Raw genomic sequence first — 20,555 nt, forward strand, 5'->3', positions numbered from 1 at the left:
TTGACAAGTTAGATGCAGGGTGCCTAGAAAGAAACCATATTCTCAAATATGAGGTCATTTGTTCAGTATTCAGATGAGAAGAAATTTCTTCACTTGGGATAGTGAATCCTTGGAATTCTCAGAGTGTAAGTTTTAAGAGTGCTGCGGAGGCTCAGGACTTAAGTATGTTCAAGACCCACTGATATATTTTTGGATATTAAGGGAATCAAAGTTAGTGGAGGAAGTAGCACAGAGGTAATCAAACTACCATGATCTTATTGGAGCAGACCACAGTGGCCTACTTCTGCTTCAATTTCATATTTTCCAATATTAATCCTTGAGTAAATGATGGAACTCTTGTAACAGAACCAGGAAGGCATGGGTTCAATTACTAATTCAGAGACTGGAATATATAATCTAGGGCAGATGCTTGTGCAGTACAGGAGTGCTGCACTACCTTTCAGATGAGGTGATAAACTGAGAGCTTGCCTTTGCACTCTGAAAGAGATAAAAAAATTTTCCCTGTACTCCACTGGTGATACTGAGGAATCTCAGCAAGACTAGGCTCTGCTGCCAGATTTCAGCGGCAGAGCAAGTGGACAGATATGGTCCTCCATTAGCAAGTTTGGGAATTCTTTGTTTGTCAATGCATACATGGATGGCCAGGATACGTTACTGTTCGAAACCACAAGGTCTATCATTGGCAATGTAAATCTTGCCCTGGTCAGTACTCCGAGACAGGAACAGTACGCCAATTTCAGTGAGGTTTGTTAGTGAAGTGTTGATGTCCCAAAGATCAATTGTCACGCAATTATGGTAGGAGACCTACTCTCTAATCACCTTGGGTGGATTTGGCCTCCAGCTGACATTCTTTCTACCCCTTTCGTCCACACCCCTCCAGTAGCTAATCCTGTTCTATGTGTCATCTGTTCATCCCCCCACCATGCTGTCTTCCAAGAGGAATGCCCGAGTTCAGCCATTTCTGAATTATCACAGAGTGTTTCAAAATCCTGCTATATCACATGCAGAAGATGTCTTAAACTTGAAACAATGGAATATCATTATAAACTTGTAGAAGTATAACAACATCCAGAACAAATTAACTTACAAGATGTGTGTGCTTCTTCCAATTTGATATGTGTTCATCTATCCAAGCTTGAAAAAGACCATCAGCTGGTGCTTTCCATTGACGATTTGTCTGCCTAACATACTAATGGTGTAAGCTAACTTCAACTTTCCCATACCCATTGGCTGTGTTGTCATTGTCATCCAGATAACCATAAATTGAGACAGGAATACTCCTGACAGTTTAGAAGATGTATTTGTTTGCCTGGCTTTGTTTCTTCCTCAATTTATACCTTTAATTCACATCTGACATCTGCAATTGTTATAGCTATGAAGTACATATCCTTTACGCTGTAATTTCCAAGAAATGTTCAGCTAGAATTCCCTATATAATGAAGCTAATTGTACGAGTGTTTGATAAAATACTCTGTTAATTTTTGAATCAATGCTATTAAGTTTGGCTGGGGTTAAATTAGTGTTCAAAAAGCTTTTGCATACCAGCAAGTAATGCAGCAAGGGTTTTTTTCATTTTTTTCATATTAAAGTGACTTTTCTTCCTGAAGTGTTTCAGTAATCATGTGAAAATATCAATGTAGTTAGGCCTTTTGAGGTATAACTAGTCTTTATGAGAGTACAGAAGGTGATGAGTTATAATCCCAAAGGAATGTGTTTTTGATAACAACCTTCATTTCAAATATACCAATATAGATCTATTATTCCCTTTCCACATCTAGTGCAACACATTTTAAATTACACTTGATACTTTATGCAAATGGCTATCTGATTAGACACTGTGGCAACGTCTGCTGATGTCTCCCAGGATTTCTGTAGAGTTTTGTTTACGAACCATCAAAGCAGCACCGGAGAATGAAGATTACTGTGTTGCTTTGAAGGACGATAGCTAGCTTACCATATTTTACATTTTATAATTAGAAAAGTACAGTAGATCTCAATGCAGTTTTATCTCCGTGTGCTGTGACTTAACTACTGTAAAATACCAAACAATGGGCTAGGATTCGTACAATGTGGAAAGATGTGCAGTTGAAAATGGGTTTAACAGAGCAAAATTGCGACTATTTACAAACCTTTTAATGCCGTCTGGAAAATTCAATGCCAAACTTGCTGCTGGATTTTTGATAGCGTTAGAAATGTGAGCCTGGAAAATAGACTTATTTACACGTGTTCTTAAGCATCTATAATTTTTGTTTTGCATTTTTTGATGTACTAGCAACCATTTCCTGTTGTAATCTTACCCTTGCAAAATTAGCACCAGTTATATTTAGAGAGGCTGATTTTTTTTTCCCTTAGCAGTGGACAGATGCATATTGAAAGTACCTAAAAGTACCTATTGCCCCTCGCCCTCCCCCCACCGATCCCCAGCCCACTTGTATTTCTGACACTTGAGTTGCAATCCCTTGTATTGCTGCTGAGGCAGCCATGGAGAGAGTTCTTTAAGGTTAAGATCTGCTCTCTTTGAGTTCCTAATAGCAAGGATATGGCAGCTGCAGTGGCTGTTGCCATTGTCAACTGTGTAGAGGTCATGAAAATCATCGTAATGATTTGTTAAAGGTAAACTTTCCTACTTTTGCAGTGTTTTGGGGGTCACCCAATTAGGTCTTATTGGTAAATACATCAGTAAATTTGTGCATCAAATAAGGGTGAATTCCAATTTCTGGGTGATGGTTCTGGCAGAAAACTCTGAATTAGAATGAGGTTTATTATCATTGACATATGTCATGAAATTTGTTGTTTTGTGGCAGCAGTACAGTGCAAGACATAAAGACATGAAAATTACTATAAGTTACAAAAATAAATAAGTAGTCCAAAAGAGGAATAACGAGGCAGTGTTCATGGGTTCATGGGCTGTTCAGAAATCTGATGGCAGGGGGGAAGGAAGCTGTTCCTGAGATGTTGAAAATGGCTCTTCAGGCTCCTGTACCTCCTCCCTGATGGTAGAAACAAGAAGAGGGCATGTCTCGGATGAAGAGGGGCCTTAGAGGTGGATGGCGCCTTCTTGAGGTACCACCTTTTGAAGATGTCCTCGATGCAGGGAGAGTTATGCCTGTGATGGAGCTGGCTAAGTCTACAACCCTCTTCAGCCTCTTTCGATCTTGCATATTGAAGCCTCCATACCAGGAGGTGATGCAACCAGTCAGAATGGTCCCCACCGTACTTCTGTAGAAATTTGCAAGTCTTTGGTGACATATCAAATCTCCTCAAACTCCTAACAAAGTAGAGCTGCTGGCATGACTTCTTTGTGATTGTATCAATGTGCCGGGCCCAGGATAGATGCTCCGAGATGTTGATGCCCAGGAGCTTGAAGCTGCTCACCCTTTCCACCGCTGACCCCTCAATGAAGATTGGTGTGTCTTCTCCCAACTTCCCCTTCCTGAAGTCCACAATCAATTCCTTGGTCTTGCTGACGTTGAGTGCAAGGTTGTTGTTCAACACCATTCAACCAGCTGATCTATTTCACTCCTGTACGTCTCTTCATTGCCTTCTGAGATTCTACCAACAACAGTGGTGTCATCGGTGAATTCATAGATGGTGTTTGAGCTGTGCCTAGTCACACAGTCATGAGTGTTGAGAGAGTAGAGCAATGGACTAAGCACACATCCTTGAGGTGTGCCTGTGTTGATTGACAGCAAGGAGGAGATGTTGCTACCGACCTGCACTGACTGTGATCTCCTGATAAGGAAGTTGAGGATCCACTTGCAGAGGGAGGTACAGAGGCCCAGGTTTTGAAGCTTGTTAATTAGTACTGAGGGAATGATGACGTTGAGTGCCGAGCAGTAATGATAAACAGCAGCCTGACAGAGGGTCTCTCCTAAATAATGTCAACAATGGTTTTGTTCCAGCATGAGTTTCAACTTCGCAGGTCTGAAAACTGAGTTCTTGTTTGCTTGTAGACAGTTAGCTTTTCCTAAATCTGTTCTCACTGAAATGATAACATTTCAAGGGGGAGCATTCAAACTGCATTTTATAGCTCAAGAATCTGCAGCCTTACTTTACACACCACTCACACTTGGGACTGAGCCTCATTTGTGTCTTTCTATACTCCATAATGATATGCTCTTGGTGGATGGCATAGAGATAGACCAGAGGCACTTGGAGACATCACAGGCAGCCAGCTGCACTTTGTAGTCATAGGAGGGGTGTCAGCCAAGATTTTATCCACCTTTATAAGGACCGAAACGTAATGTGAGACTTTTGTGAGAAGCAATGTCTATGAAAGCTCAGCTTCACCAAGGTCAAATACAGACAGATTGCTTGATGATGAAGGTCAAGGACGTACTCACTCTCAGCTTCGTAGCCTCAGTATTATTCCAGGATACTGTAGCTGATCTATGCCAAGTTTTACATTTCTGCATTTGGGCAGTCATCCTAACTTCAGACACAAAGAGAGAAGTCACTGTCTACTTTTCGGTGAATCAGGAGGAGAAGGAGGTAGAGTTGGCATGGGAATTTGCTGTTAAAAAAGGGTTCCCTCAAAGTGCAGGCATTCATTAACTGCACCTTTAGTATTCTTCCTTGACAACCTTCTGCGAGGAGTTAAAATCAAAAACTGCAGATGTTGGAAGTTTGAAATTAAATAAAAACTTAAATGCTGGCAGCATCTGTGGAAAGGGAGACGGAATTAATGTTTTGGGTCAATGTCCCTTTGTCAGAACTTGGAAAGAGAGAAAACAAGTTGGTTTCAAGTTGCAGAGAAGATGGAGGAATGATAGGACAAAGGGAATCCCTACCTCCCTCATGCTCTCTGCAATTTAAAACTAACTTGTTCTGACAGAGGGTCTCAGACTTGAAATGTTAACTCTGTTTCTCTTTTCACAGAAGCTGCCCAACCTGCTGACTGTTCCCAACATTTTCTCATTTCATTTGTGCTCTGAGTGCCTGGCTTAGACCTGGTGGATCCCTTGCATAAAGAACATGCCTTCCCTGAGTAACGTTCTCCAGCAGCCAGTCCAGGGCACTCTCTGAGATCCTGAGGGCACTCTCCCTTTCCTGCCCCATCACTGCAGCACAATTGTTGATGCAATGGCACCCTCCAGTAGAGGCCATAAGTTTGGGAGCTAGCCTTTCAGAAGGGGTACAAACATGCAAAACAAGAAGGTGCCAGCAGCTGTGAGATCGTCTGATGGATAAAATCAAAAACATGCAATGAGACTGATAGAACGTTATTGTATAGGGAAACTGGACAATACTGGTCTGGGAAAATTCTGATCTTTATCAGACATTTCTAATCAGTGTTGCTGTACTATATAACACTTCTTCATGCCAGTAAATAGTAGGAAAGCAATTTCTAGGCTTGTAGGTTTTGTATTTATAATGAAACAGATCATGCTTGATCCAGGCTGCTCCCCACCCTTTTCCCACTGCTCTGTGATCAAACTGAGCACTCCATGAATGGCAACCAGGCCTTAGGCTTCACAGACAACCAGATGGCTTTTCAACAGCTCAAGTTTGCAACTTGATTTATTCAAGACTCTGATGAAGAAAGTGCCAGTGTTACAAATCGCAACCCATTTCAGCAATAAACTTTAAGAGCCTTCGACTTGAAGAAATGTTCAGTCTATTATGTGTAGTGAAAACATTTGGAAGTACACCGTGCATTCCACACAAAATTTTTATTTCTTCAATGTACATAACTAGTATGCATTCAGTACTTATTCATGTGCTTATTCATGTTCTCATTTTTTATATTCTTTACATTGCAGGCACAATTTTATAATGACTATCACTATGATCAGGCAATGTTGTCGGTATGTTATACCAGAATAGAGTTCAGGCAGCGCTGCCTCCAGTAACCATCTACTATCACTACTCTCTGTGTGTTTCATGAGCTTAAAGTGCAGCATCAGAGGTAGAAAGCATCTTTAATGTTAGTCAAGCAGACTTCTACAAAGGTAGAAGCACATGTGATCCATTACTTGCACTAACCACGTTCATCAAAAACCATTTCCAAAAATATCTGAAAACAGGTGTTTTGACCTCTGCAGCAGATGATATAGTATGGTACAGAAGCCTACTTGTTAAAATATCCAGGAGCTTACCTCCATAGCTTACTGATATCATCAAGCTGCTACTGTGTGGCAGATGGCTCAGGGTACAAGTGGGTGGGAGCATAAGTGCTTGGAGAAATCAGAACAGCAGGTTACCTCAGGATCTGTATTCACATACAGACGAACAAGAAGATAAGCAATAGCAGCAGATATGGCCTTTTTGAGTCATGGTTGATATTGCACCTCAAGACAATTTTGTAGCCTGATCCTTACATCCCCTGATCCTCTCAATGTCCAAACAGCAATCTCAGTCTTGAATATAGACCCTCAGACCCTAAGGTGCGGAATTCCAAAGAATTATAGCCATCAACATAAAAAGAAATTCTCCTCATCTCAGCACTAAACGGCTGATCCCTTATCCAGTACCTCAGGGTCATTTGAGATAAATTAAAGAGCTTCTCGGCATCCATGTTGTCAATTCCTGTCAGAATCCTCCATGTCTTAATGAGATCACCTCTTCTTCATCTAAACACCAGTGAGAGTGCAGTCTGTTCAATTGCTCTTCAAAGGACAAACCTCCTTATGCACTGAAGACTTGCAGCAATCCAATCCCAAAAGTTCATCTGTGCAGATGACATCTGCTGCCCTCCAGGCAACAGCCTTTTCTGAGATGGAGAAGATTCAGAGTATAACTTTGCAAGTTGAGCAATGACTGTAAGATGTGACAACCCAGCCCAACATTAGCAAGTCTGTGTCTCTGTCTCCACCTGCTTTGGGGCTGGCTGATGCACTGTTGGAGGGATCTAAGCACCATCATATTATAATGAGCAGATGGATACTAAAGCATGATGCATGCTCAGTTTATCTTGACTTTATCTTTGACTGAACTCTGGCATAAAAAGGTCTCCTGGGTAAGGTAGCCAGAAAGTTCAAGACGTAATAATTTTCTCTTAAAATGTCCTTTGCTCCTCATAGGAAATAGATGCTGCATCCCTTAGAACTTACTATCTCATGCTCTGTAGCAGAGTTCTGTGTACCAGCATGGAGTCATTTAGCACACAACCAATGTAGCTTAACTCAACAATGTTGTTTCTGGATTGGGTAAGGCCTCTTGATTCAGCAGTGTTAGAGTCTTTTGGAGTCTAAGCCTGCAGTTATGGTGCATAGTCACAAACAATGGCATTACGTGCGACACATAGTGGAAAGTGCTCTTTGGCCAAATTCGCTCTTAATGAGCTGCACCTGGTCACTAACAATGTATTGCTTGGTTTGGAATACATGAAAATACTGAATAAATTAGAGACTTATCTACCTCTCAGAGGATAGGAGCACATAGTCAAAAAAGAATGAATTTTGGAATGAATGTAGAATGCACTGATGCGACTTTTTAGCATATTTATTGCTATCATCTGGGAATAAATGTATAGGCACATGCTTCTTAATTTTTATGATGCAAGGTAATGGAACAAATATGATAAAAACATAATTCATCAAAGTAAGATGACAATTGTACACAAAAATACACCAGTAATTAAATATTTTAATGAATAGAGGATTCAGAATATTATTTTTTTCCATTTTCATTCCAACCCTTTGTGGTTGTTTCATTGTTCACCCGAGTGCAGAGAGGGGAGATTTAGGAATGACTACATATAGGCAAAGAAAATGAAGGGACCTATACCTAGATTTTAGTTTGGACCCAGTAAGGTGTGCTTAAAAAGTCATAGCCTGGTGCTAGCATTCATTGTAGTACTGTTCCTGAACAGTTGCAAAATTGGTTGCAAGGGCATCAAGATGATGCTAGTGTTCCCATATTGAAAGAAGCACAAGTCCTGAGATACACATGAACATACGGAAGCTGCAGACGATCATAGCAACTTGTGTGTCTTGCGCAAGGAAGGTTGTCAAACCTTAAAGGACCCATCCCCATGGTAGCAACAGACCAGTTGCATTAAAGGCTGCTGTGGAGGTGAGGGAGGGTGTGGTTGTTTGGTGGTGGTGGGGTGACAGGTCTGTTTACAGTATGTGTGACCATCTCCACTGTGACTCAGTGCCCTGATGGAAAGCTGAGCCATAAGTGGCCTCTTGCCACTGCAAGGTGCAAGATAATCAGTGAGGCAGGGATCACATCATGATGCACTTGAGGTGCATAAAATAAAAAGGCTGCAATCAATGACAGAGCAAGGGAAAATGATTCTAACCATTGGAATATGATTCTAGCAGATTTTGTGAAGAAACATTGAAGTCAGAATGGAGATCCTTTAATTCACACTAGATTGCGGATGTAAGCACTCACGTTCTTTTCTGACTGTCATACGAAGGAGGTCAAAGTCTGCTACCAATGATAGAACGTCAGTGCATGTGTGCCTGACACTGTGTAAAGGCCAGACTTGTTTGTATGGTTCCTGGCTGGATGTGTCCAGTTCAAGGTTGCGATTTCATCCAGCAATGATCACTAATCTGATTAACTGAAGATAAAATCGATTTTAGATCACACAGCACTGAAGAAATGTGCACTGACCTATATCTATAAATTAATCCTTTACAGTAGTTATTACCCTATCACAGTGACATGCTCTTCTGTTAGCCTGCCAGCAACAGACACACATCTGACATTAAATGTGAGTAGGTGATGTGGGTCAGCCAAACACTTGTCACTTTTCCTTGGGTTGAGGCCAAATTGCAAAATAAAATTTTAAATTTCCCATGACTGTCAGGCAAATTCTTTCAAATATCATATGATCAACCTGACTCAGCCCCTCCTTATTTACATCTGAAACACCAAATTAAAAACATTGTACTCTAAAAATATCGTACTCTTTATTTTTGCATACAACTATTTTTACATCGTTTTTCCAGCTTGTGAGAAGGAACAGCACCCTCCACAGAAGTTAAAATTTACCATACAGTCAAAGGTACACTTGAAGACTGCAGTTTTTCAGTGAGGTTGATATAAAACTTGCAGTATTCCTAAGATCCACAGGTGCACTTTCAGAATATGTAATGCTGTTGGTTTTAACATTTATGCTTGCATCCTGTTCACTTGTATGAACCTTGTACCCGAAAAAATAATGTTTACGGTTTATCATGGAAACTACAAGTTTTATTAAGTAGACTACAATAATTTCTCCTGATTTATATGCCTTTTCTCTGTCTCCACAATGCCTCTGCTAATGCATCTCTTTGAGAAATTAAAATGTCCACTTCATTAGGTTGTTCCTTAAATGTTTTTTTTAAATTTTATTTACAGCATGGTAACAGGCCCTTCTGGCCCAACGAGTCCGTGCTGCCCATTTTAAACCCAAATTAACCTACCCATATGTCTTTGCAACGTGGGAGGAAACCGGAGCACCCGGAGGAAACCCACGCAGACACAGGAAAATGTACAAACTCCTTACAGACAGCGACGGGAATCGAACCCCGATCGCTGGTGCTGTAATAGCGTCGCGCTAACTGCTACGCTACTGTGCTGCCCAATGTGCTCAGCAAGTCAATATCAGAGGCAGTCTTCTCTCTGTTTTCACCATCATTTCCAAATTCTGCTTTCCTTTTGAATCATGACAATTGATGGCAGGAATAGACCAGCTAATCTATTGAAATACAAAAGACTCCAAATACCAGAAATCTGAAATAAAACCTGAAAATGCTGGAAGTTCTTAGAAGGTCAGGCAGCACCTGTGAAGAGAGAGGCATTCTATGTTTCAAGTCAATGACCTTTTAGGGAAAGTTAGAAATTGAACATAATTTAAGTTTCAGAAAAGAGGGAGGAGTGGAGAGAAAAAAAGGGCAGAAAACAAGAAACACTCAATGAAGTAAAAGGTAGTGGTGCTGGCTGACTGAGGTGGTGAAGGCTCTTAGTCACAGTTGTTCTGTTGGAGCAAATCTCGAGGAGAGAGAGGAAAAGAACAATGCTAGAACTGTGGAATACAAATCACTGCACTTGTTGACAATCTGAAATTAAAAGAGAAAACTGGAAATACTTGGCAGGGGCACAATGAAAAATTGAGTTGATATTAAAGGCTGATGACATTTCTTCAGAATTAGAAATTCTGGTTATCTGAAATTGTCGAATTCATTATTGAGTTCCTGAGGCTTCTGACGTGCACAGTTGGAAGATAAAGTGAAGTTTATTGAAGCAGTGTAAGAGGCCCAAGACTGAGGTCTGCGTGGAAGTAGGTGGGGGGATTAGCGACAGTTCGCTGGAAGATTGGGGTCACACACGCCTTTAACAGAGGTGTCTTCAAGTCTTCCAGACATGTTTCACCACCAGTCCATGCAGATACCTTCCTCTCCCAACTCATCTCTTGGGCAGAGATTTAACGAAAGAGAAATATTATACGATGTTCTAGATGCTGATTGACTTGCAAACTATCTGACTTTACCAAGCTTCTGGAGATATGAACTGAACTGATTTGATATTATCACCCAGCAGCCAGTTTACCTTGCAATGAAAATAGAAAATGCTGGAAATGATCAGAAGCTCAGCTTCTAGCCTCATGATCATTCCAGACTGCTACTGTTTGTTATCACTCTTGCATTGTTGAGGAAGGTAGAAGAGGGTGGGGATCTTAGGCACTTAACTCCATATTCAGAGTCACCCTGTTTCTTCAACCTGTAGGAGCTAGAGTGGGCCCAGGAATTTGTCTATAATCCAGGATGATCCAGACTACAGGCATTCATAGACTGCTGTCATGTCTTTGGAGAGACCTCCCTGGCTAGAATCACCTACATGTAGCCTTGGTTCAACTCTGTAACCTCCTTGTGCTGTTCTTCACAACTTGTCCAACTTCCTCTGACCCTTTTCATTCTCCTATTCCCATTCCATCTTTGCAGCAACCATAGATCAACAGTGATCTTCATAGATCTTCAGCATGGCATTATATGAGGAAACCCAACTATCCTGGTCTGTGAACCTCAGAAATGAAATTCTCACTTTTTATGCAACTTTCACTAGTACCAATAGGGTGCTCTATGCACTATTTTAATGCCAAAAAGATTGTACAAAGAAATTTATTTCAACTCTGCTCTTGGCAAGTTCAATTCCTGTACTATTGTTCTATCCAATATTTACAGCAGCTTATAATTATCCATATTTTCCATCACTTACCTAGTCCAGTTGCATTACCTATCATGCTTCCTGCTGAAGAACTTGCTGAATTGTCAAGCTTTCTGCTTTCCCTTCTTCTTAAACTTGAACATTTTACTTTCTGACAAAGTTCAAGTCAGGACATAAAGGACTATTTTGTTGTAGGTCTATCCATATGGGATTCAGTGCAGATTGCAATTCCTATCTAGTTTTGTAAAGCTACTTAATAGATGCATATCTGGGGAACAAAGCTTTTCATTGTCTGAATAAGTGTGTTTAGATAAAGGGACAATATCAAAATCAAGCTCAAAATTAATGGACTTTTCATTTAGTCAAATTTCAGATTCAAAAAAGCAATCTATAAGAAAATGTCAAATTTACGCCGAGTTTTGTTTTCTTAACATCAGAAATAATTTGGGATCTAGTACTACATCTATTGACATATATCAAAATCAGTGAGATGCTTTGCGTGGATCTTGAGGATATTTGATGACAAATTGTATTCTGTGCTAAAGGAGTATAAAAGCTATTAAGGAGGAAAGTTAAATCTTGGAAGTTTGGTAACTTGGATGATTAAGTTAAAGGATTGATAATGCAGAGACTTTGTCTAATAATCCAGAGTTACAAATTTATATCACACTGTGGTAGTTGGGGGATTCACATTTATCTCATAAAGGAAATATGGTATTTTTAAAAAGAAGCTAGTGTCAGTAATGGTGATCACATAACTAATGACTTCATAAAAACCTGTCTGGTTTATTCATGTCCTTTAGGGAAGGAAATCTCGATATGGACTGCATGTGACTCCAGACCCACGTTGACTTTTAACTGCCCTCTGAAATGGTCTTAGAAATCTTTTGTTTTGAAAGGGCAAAACTGGCGACCTTGCTGGGAACAACCACTTTCTGTCGATAAGTAGAAAACTAAATAGATAAATAGGCTCTCACTAGCGTCAGCCTCCACGAAAGTGGCCACTTTGAGAAACAACCTGCTGAAAGCTGGGAAGGCAAAAACTCAATCATAGAGTTATACAGCAGGGAAACAGGCCCTTTGGTCCAACTGGTCCATGCTGACCAAGATGCCCCATCCAAGCTAGTCCCATTTGCCAGCGTTTGGTCCATAACCTTCTAAACCTTTCTAATCCATGTACCTGTCTAACTGTCTTTTAAAAGTTGTTATTGCACCTGCCTCAATCACTTCCTCTGGCAGCTCATTCCACATACATACCACCCTTTGTGTGGGGGGAAAAAGTTGACCCTCGTTCCCATTAAATCTTTCCTCTCTCACCTTAAACCTATGCACTCTAGTTCTTGATTTCCCAACCCTGGGAAAAAGATTGAGTGCATTCACCCTATCTATGTCCCTCATGATTTTATACACCTCTATTAGATCATCTCTCAGTCTGCTCACCAATGTCTATATAACCGCACTATGACCTCCCAACTTTTATACTCAGTGCCCTGACTTATGAAGGCCACTGTGCCAAAAGCCTCCTTCACCACTCTGTCTACCTGTGACTGCACTTTCAGTGAACCATGTACTTGTACTCCAAGGTCCCTCTGTTCTATAACCCTCCCCAGGCCCTTACCATTCGCTGTGAGAGTCCTACCTTGACTGGACTTTCCAAAATGCAATACCTCACACTTGTACGAATTAAGCTCCATTTGCTGTTCCTCAGCCCACTTACTCAGCTCATCAAGATCCCCCTTGAATTTTTGATAAGCTTCTTCATTGTCCATGATGCCACCTATTTTAGTGTCATCTGCAAGGTTACTAACCATGCCTTGTACATTCTTATCCAAATCGTTAATATGGACAACAAACAACAATGGGCCCAGCACTGACCCATGAGGCACACACTCATCATGGGCCTCCAGTCTGAGAAGCAACCTTCCACTATCACCCTCTGCTCTCTATCACCAAGCCAATTGTGTATCCAATTAGCCAGCTCTCCCTGAATTCCATGCGATCTAACCTTCCAGAGCAGCCTACCATGTGGAATCTGATTAAAAGCCTTACTGAAATCCATATAAACCATGTCTACCATCCTGCCCCCTTCAACTTTCTTGGTCACATTATCAAAAACCTCAATCAAGTTCGTAAGACATGATCTCCCATTCACAAAGCCATGCTGACTACCTCTTATCAACCTGTCTTTCCAGATGTGTATATTATCTTATCCCTCAGAATCCTCTCCAGTAACTTGCCTACCGCAGATGTTAGATTTACTTGTCTGTAGTTCCCAGGTCTTTCTTTGCTGCCCTTCTTAAATAAAGGCACAAAATTTGCTACCTTCCAGTGTACCGGCACCTCACCCGTGGTTAACGATGATACAAATATCTCAGCCAGGGCTTCTGCAATTTCTTCTCCAGCCTCCCACAGTGTTCTTGGATAAACCTGGTCAGGCCCTGGAAACTTGTCTACCTTCATATCTTTTAAGATGTCCAGCACTTCCTCTACTGTCAAGCAGACTATCCCCAAGACCTCCCCATTTACTTTGCCTAGTTCTGAAGTCTTCATGTCTTTCTCCACAGTAAAAACTGAAGACAAACCACAAAAAGTAAAGACTGCAGATGTTGGAAATGTGAAATAAAAATAGGTAACGCTAAGAGTACTTTGTATGTCAGACAGTATGTGTGGAAAGAGGCAAACAGAAGTTAATATTTTGACCAAATGATATTTCACCTAAAATGGAAGGTTAAAGATGACAGATGACAGGTGCAAGTACAGAGGCAGGATAAGGGAGGAGGGAGGAAAAGTATAAAGAAAATGTATGGATAAAATAATTATTGTGACTAATTGAATTTCAATTATTGCAGTGTAAATTTGCAGCAGAACTCAGTGTGGGGCCATTAATTTAGATAAACTCAAATGAAAGGTCACCCAGGAGAACGTTAGAATAGTTAGCTAAAAATAATAAAGGCATGGATGAGGATCTCAGCAGAAGATTTACTGAGGTAGTGGGGACAGCACTATGCATGTTGAAATTGGAGATGATCTTTGTAAGAAAATCTGCCTTTGAGAACTTATCTGGTCTGCTTTAGCTTCAGACAGTGGTCACAGAGAGCGATGCTGTTGGTGGCTAAGGAAAATGTTTGTGAAGGGGACTAAGGACAACTCCTTTGGTTCCACCCTGCATCAGTTGATCTGATCCAAAACTATGCTGTCATTTCCTAACCCACACCGTCCCATGCACCTTCCACCCCTATGCTCACAGACTTACAGTGGCTCCCAAATCTAACAACACCTCAGTTTCAAAATTTCCATCCATATTTTCAAATCCCTTTGTGGTTTTGTCCCTTTTCATGTCCAAGCTTCTCCAGCCCCACAAAGACTATTGAATGATCTTTTGCTTCTCAGAATCAGAATCAGATTTATTGACACTGACTTGTATGATGTGAAATATGTTGTTTTGTGGCAGCAGTATAGTGCAAAGATGTAAAATTACTATAAATTACAAAAATAAATAAATAGAGCAAAAAAAAGGAATAACAAGATAGTATTCATGGACCATTCAGAAATCTGATAGCAGAGGGGAAGAATCATTGAGTATGGGTCTTCAGGCTCCTGTATCTCCTACCCGATGGTAGTAATGAGAAGAAGGCATGTCCCGGATGGTGAGGGACATCTTGAAGATGTCCTTGATGGTGGGGAAGGTTGTGCCTGTGATGGAGCTGGCTGAGTCTACAACCCTCTGCAGCTTCTTGCAATCCTGTGCATTGGAGCCTCCATACCAGGCTGTGATGTAACCATCAGAATGCTCTCCACCATACATCTATAGAAATTTGTAAGAGTCCTTGGTTGGCTGGTTGAGCACTGTCGCAACCACAACCTCGCAGTCAATATCAGCAAGACCAAGGAATTGATTGTGGTCCTTGGTGACATACCAAATTTCCTCAAACTCCGAACGAAGTAGAGCCGCTGGCGTGCCTTCTTTGTGATTGCATCAATGTGTTGGGCCTAGGATAGATCCTCTGAGATACTGACATTTAGGAGCTTGAAGCTGCTCACCCTTTCCACCATTAACCCTTTAATGATGACTTGTGTGTGTTCTCCCGACTTCTCCTTCCTGAAGTCCACAATCAATTCATGACATTCACCAGCATTCTCATCAATGAGTTCCCCTACTCTCAACTTCTTGGTATCATCAATACCCAGAAACATGACTGGTCTGGCTCCATAAATAAAGTGGCTACAAAAACATAGCAGAGATTGTGTATTCTGTGATGAGCAACTCACCTTTAGAATGTCTTCTCCCCTACCCCAACTCACCAAAGCTTTACCATGACCAAAGTTTATGAGGAGTATGATGGAATCCTTTTCCTCAGCACCCAGAAAAATGAGAACAGCAGGTGTATTGTATAGGCACCATCTGAACTCACACACCACCCTGACTTAAAAACGTATCATTGTTCAACATGATTGGGCCAAAATCTGAAATACCCTGCCCAACTGTACTGTGCGAGTTTCTTCCATAATATGACTGTGATGGTTCAAGAAGTATCTCACCACTCCTTCTTAGGAGCTGTTAGAGATAGGCATTAACTTCTGGCCTTGCCAGTGACATTCGTATCCCATAATTAAATGCATAAAATGCTGGGTGTCAGCTGAGATTATTGATAGAAAATAGTCTAGAGAAATGAGAATCTTGCATGTCATTAATCATTAATGATGTCAGGAGGCAACAAGTTAAATATACTCATTTTTCAAATATTTAATATTCAAATATTTAAAAATCTTGACGATACGCTTCCTACCCAGTCACTTGCAATGACGCCATCCCCTTCTCCCAGTTTCTCCATCTCCACTGCATCTGTTCTCATGATGAGGCTTTCCACTCCAGAATATCCGAGATGTCCTCCTTTTGCAGTAAACAGGGCTTCCCTTCCACCACTGTCAATGCAGCCCTCACCTGCATCTCCTCCATTTCCTACATGTCTGCCTTCACCCCATTCCCTCCCCCAACAAAACATGGATAGGGTTCCCCTTGCCCTCACCTACCACCCCATGAGCCTCCACATCCAACACATCATTCTCCGTAACTTCCGCCACCTCCAACACCACCAGAAACATCTTTCCCTTCCCTCCTCCTCCACTTTCTGTAGGGATCGCTCTCTCCGTGACTCCCTTGTCCACTTGTCCCTCCTCATTGTTGACCCTTCCAGCACTTATCCTTGCAACCGTGCAACTTGCTACACCTGTCCCTACACCTCCTCCCTCACCACCATTCAGGGCCCCAGGCAGTCCTTCCAGATGAGGCAACGCTTCACCTGTGAATCCGGGGGTACCATTTATTGCATCCAGTGCTCCCGGTGCGGCCTCCTCTACATCAGTGAGACCCGACGCAGATTGGGTGACTGCTTCATCGAGCACTTTTGCTCTGTCTGCCACAAAAGCAAGGATCTCCTGGTAGCCAGCCACTTCAATTCCACATCCCACTCCCATACTGATATGTCTATCCATGGCCTCCTCTACTGCCACGTTGAGGCCAGACGCAGGTTGGAGCAACAATACTTCATATTCCGCCTTGGTAGTCTCCAACCTGACGGACTCAACGTTGATTTCTCTAACTTTCGGTAACCCATCCCCTCTTCTCTCCCCTTTTTTCTCCCTCCTTTCCCCACCTCCTTTGTCTTCCCTCATTCCTGTGGCCCCCTCCCCTCTTCTCTTTCCCCTTCCACTCATGGGCAGGTTATCTATACCCCTCTTCCTTCCCTTTATTCCATGGTCCACTGCCCTATCCTACCGGATTCCTCCTCCTTCAGCGCTTTGCCTCTTCTACCTATAACCTCTCAGCTTCTTGTATCTCCCCCCTCCCCCACCCACCTACCTTCCCCCTCTCACCTGAACTCACCCATCACCTGCCTGCATGTGCTCATGCTCCTCCCCCTCCCCCCACCTTATTTTGGCTTCTGCCCTCTTCCTTTCCAGTCCTAATGAAGGGTATCAACCCGAAACGTCAACTGTTTATTTCTCTCCATAGATGCTGCCTGATCTGCTGAGTGCCTCCAGCACTTTTTGTGTGTGTTATTTCAAATATTTAAGGTATGTTAAAAAAAATCTTTTGATTGAAATACTTTTTAAATTTATAGATGGTCTGCTGCAATACCAATAATGGGAAGGAAAGATGCTAGTGCCTCTAAAATTCCAATCGATCACTACCGGAAACAAATTGGTAGGTACAGATATTATTGATCCTTTCTTAAAGTTTCCACTTCTTTGATGATTTCTGCTATGTCAAAGGTGCCATTTATACAAGTGAAAGTTGCTGTTGTAAAAGGAATGGGCACATGAAGCACAGATTTCCATCCTTGTTTATGGCAAAGAAGGAGGTCATTCATTCCATTGAGTCTTTACCAGTTTAGAGAGCGATCCCATTCCCTCGCTAATTTCTCCTTTTAATCTTTCTTCCCACCTTGTACCAATTCCCCTCGCCCAGATTCTACCACTCACTAGAGGCACTTTAGAGTGGCCGATTAACTGTGGGAAACCGAAGCAGCCTGAGGAAACCCATGCAGTTACAGGTAGAACATGCAAACTCCACACAGGCAGCGCCAGAAGTCACGATTGAGCCTGGGTCACTGGTTCTGTAAGGCAGCAGCTCTGCTAGCTGCACCTCTGTGCCACCTTATTCAGGTGCCATGCTCTCTTAAGGCAATATGTGTGCCAATATACTTCAATATCCTGATTCAGCTTGAATACTCTTTCTCCCTTCTAAAATGTATCCTATTCATCCTCATTTAGAACATAGAACATCTTGAATTAATAAATATAATATTGCTTCTAAATAAAACCTAACAGTTCTGCTCTATACTGGTTGTGTGCATTTAAGTGGCATTCCTTGCCTCCATTCCACAAACTTTAGTTTCCCACTTAATGTAAATTTTTTTTGCATAGGAGGAAAAGTAATTTTAAAATGAAGATTTTTTCTGTCAGATTAGGTATTGTACTTCAATATCTAAGAACATGAATCCATCATCGAAAGCATTCAAAGCACTTATGCAACCACAAATACACATAGCTGATGTTAGCCAGCCTCACTTGTCCTCAGCTGTTGATATACACCAGACAGAAGGGATTTTGGCTCAATAGCTCCTTCTCTAAAGAATACAAATTCCAATTTAGTTTCTGTAAAGCTGCAGTAATTAGATTTACTTACCTCTGCAATTTAATAATTGTTCTTTATTTGCAAAAATGGCACAAGTATAAATATAAACACAGAAGCATGATTGGACATTCAATCCCATTCTCACCCCACACACCCCTAATTTTCTCTCTTCCACCTCTGCAGGTGGTGACTCATGCCATTATATGGTTCCATTAGCATCGGCAGCTTTCTGGTACTGATCCAAGCATATGTGAATTTAGACAGCGAGTGCCAACAAGCAATTCCGTAGGAAGCATCATATCAGAGCCTGATCCTCTGCTTGTTCAACATCCAAACATGCACTGTGCAGCAGGTGTCACAGAGCAGCAGTCTGAAATTAGAAACCTGGATGGTTTTCCCCAGAGGCAAGGGAGTCAGAAACTAATTATGCCACACCATTGCTGCCCTGATTTTATGAGATAATTTGAAACAGTATCATTTAATATCAGCTGTATGAGTAAAACTGAAGCATCAGCTATTCAGAAGGCTAGTTTGTTCAGTGAATAAGAACTAGAATCTGTTATCGGGTTAGCTGGTTCTCAATTATGATCATACTGCTTGATTTTAGTAATTTTTATTGTTATGATTTTGTTAGTTAAAATGAGGTTAGTCAGATGCAGTTTGTGCTTCATCCCTGTTGATAAACATCTGGATTTTGATAAAGTGGTTACATAGTAGGAATCTACTGCTCTGTATGCAGCTAGTGGGAATGAATTTATTGTGTATGTTCTAGTAGCATCACTTGTTTACTAATTTTTATGTTCATTAAAATATAAATTGCAACCGCAATCTTCTCATATTTTTCACCTTTAATGTAAAATAATTTAAGCACTGCTGAGGAATGTTTTCAGTCAAAAAAATTGACGAGTAACTACGTAAGGAGATAATAGAGTAGATGACCAAAATTATGGCCAAAAAAGGTTGTAAGAATTGTCTTAATGAAAGAAAGAGCGGGAGGATAAAGAGAGGTTTTGGGAAGGAATTCCAGACCTTAAGGCCCTGATGACAAAAGAACTGGCCGGTAAAAGTGGAATGATTAAATTTGTGAAGGTTCTGGAAGTCAGAGTTAGATTTAAATAGAGTACTTGGAAAGTTGGGGGAGCTAATAGAAGAAGGGTGTATTGACACCATGAGGCAATTTGTAAACAATGTTAAAATTATGATGTCATTCAACTGAGAACCAATGTAGCTCAGCAAATAGAAGAATGATGTGCGAGTGGGACTTCTTGTAAGTCAAGGCAAGGACAACAAACTTTTGGACTACTTCAAATTTATAAGGAGTAGACTAATGAGGCCAGCAAGGAGATTATTGGGCTGGTCAAGTCAAGAAATAACGAACGCGTAGGTATTTCAGCAACAGGTAAGTTGAGACAGCAGTGGGACCTTGAAATATTACAGAGATGGAAGGAGTCAGAATCAGTTTTGACATGCTCCAAAGATCAGCTTGGACTCAGATGTGAGTTACATCAAGGATGGAAACAGTATGGTTGAGTTTGAGATGTTTTTTCCGGGGAGGTGGATGGAGTTGGTAGATAGGGTGCTGAGTAATTAACATTCCACACACTCATAATTCTTAATATGTTTAAGGGCATTTTGTTTTCTGTGTGAAAAGTTTAAGAAACATTCACCATATTCTCACTGAATGAGGACAGTTTTATTAAAACACAATAGGGAACAAAAACAATTATAGCACTTGAAGAGCCAAACTATTTTATTTCACTTGTCAAGCTAACACTGGCATAGAATTGACAATACTTTCAATGGCAAGCTGCAAAACTGCAATAAACCACAAAACTGTGAATACCATTTTATATTCTGTTTAATATGCAAATGTGATTTTTTTCCCTCAGGATTTGTAATTGCCATGCTTCTGTCCAAAGCAAACAGAGATTATGACCTTGTATTTTTCCACTTGAGTTGTTGCATTGTGCTAAAATATTGTTTAATCTCTTGAAAAGACATGTAGTATCTCAGAAATAAAAGAGAGAGTATGCTGAGTAAGTTCAATTGCTATTATTTGAATGTGTAATATTTGAAGTTATTTATGTACAACAGTCACAAATTAAAATGAAATTTTATTTTATCCTTTAGGAAAGTAATTTGCAAACTCATTAAAACTGTAAGGCTGACTTTAGCCACTTTCTTCTTGGCTTTCATTAAAAGAAAAGAAAAAAAAGTATTTTTAATAAATATGGATCAATGAGAATTTTATTTCTTAAGCTTACTTACAGAAGGGAACAGGCTACAAATTCATTGGTGCAGCACATATCTTTTT

General features: G+C 40.9%; 1 protein-coding gene across 2 annotated transcripts in view; it reads left to right on the forward strand.

Annotated features, from left to right (window-relative positions):
* triqk (triple QxxK/R motif containing) overlaps positions 1-20,555 on the forward strand; it is a 78,553-nt gene that overhangs the window by 6,948 nt on the left and 51,050 nt on the right. For both annotated transcript variants that reach the window (XM_052023898.1, XM_052023899.1), the window contains exon 2: positions 17,226-17,308. In XM_052023898.1, coding sequence (XP_051879858.1) covers positions 17,226-17,308 — 83 coding nt within the window. The remainder of the gene's footprint in view (positions 1-17,225; positions 17,309-20,555) is intronic.

The sequence above is a fragment of the Pristis pectinata genome, chromosome 9 (genome assembly GCF_009764475.1).
Source record: "Pristis pectinata isolate sPriPec2 chromosome 9, sPriPec2.1.pri, whole genome shotgun sequence".
Lineage (NCBI taxonomy): Eukaryota > Metazoa > Chordata > Chondrichthyes > Rhinopristiformes > Pristidae > Pristis > Pristis pectinata.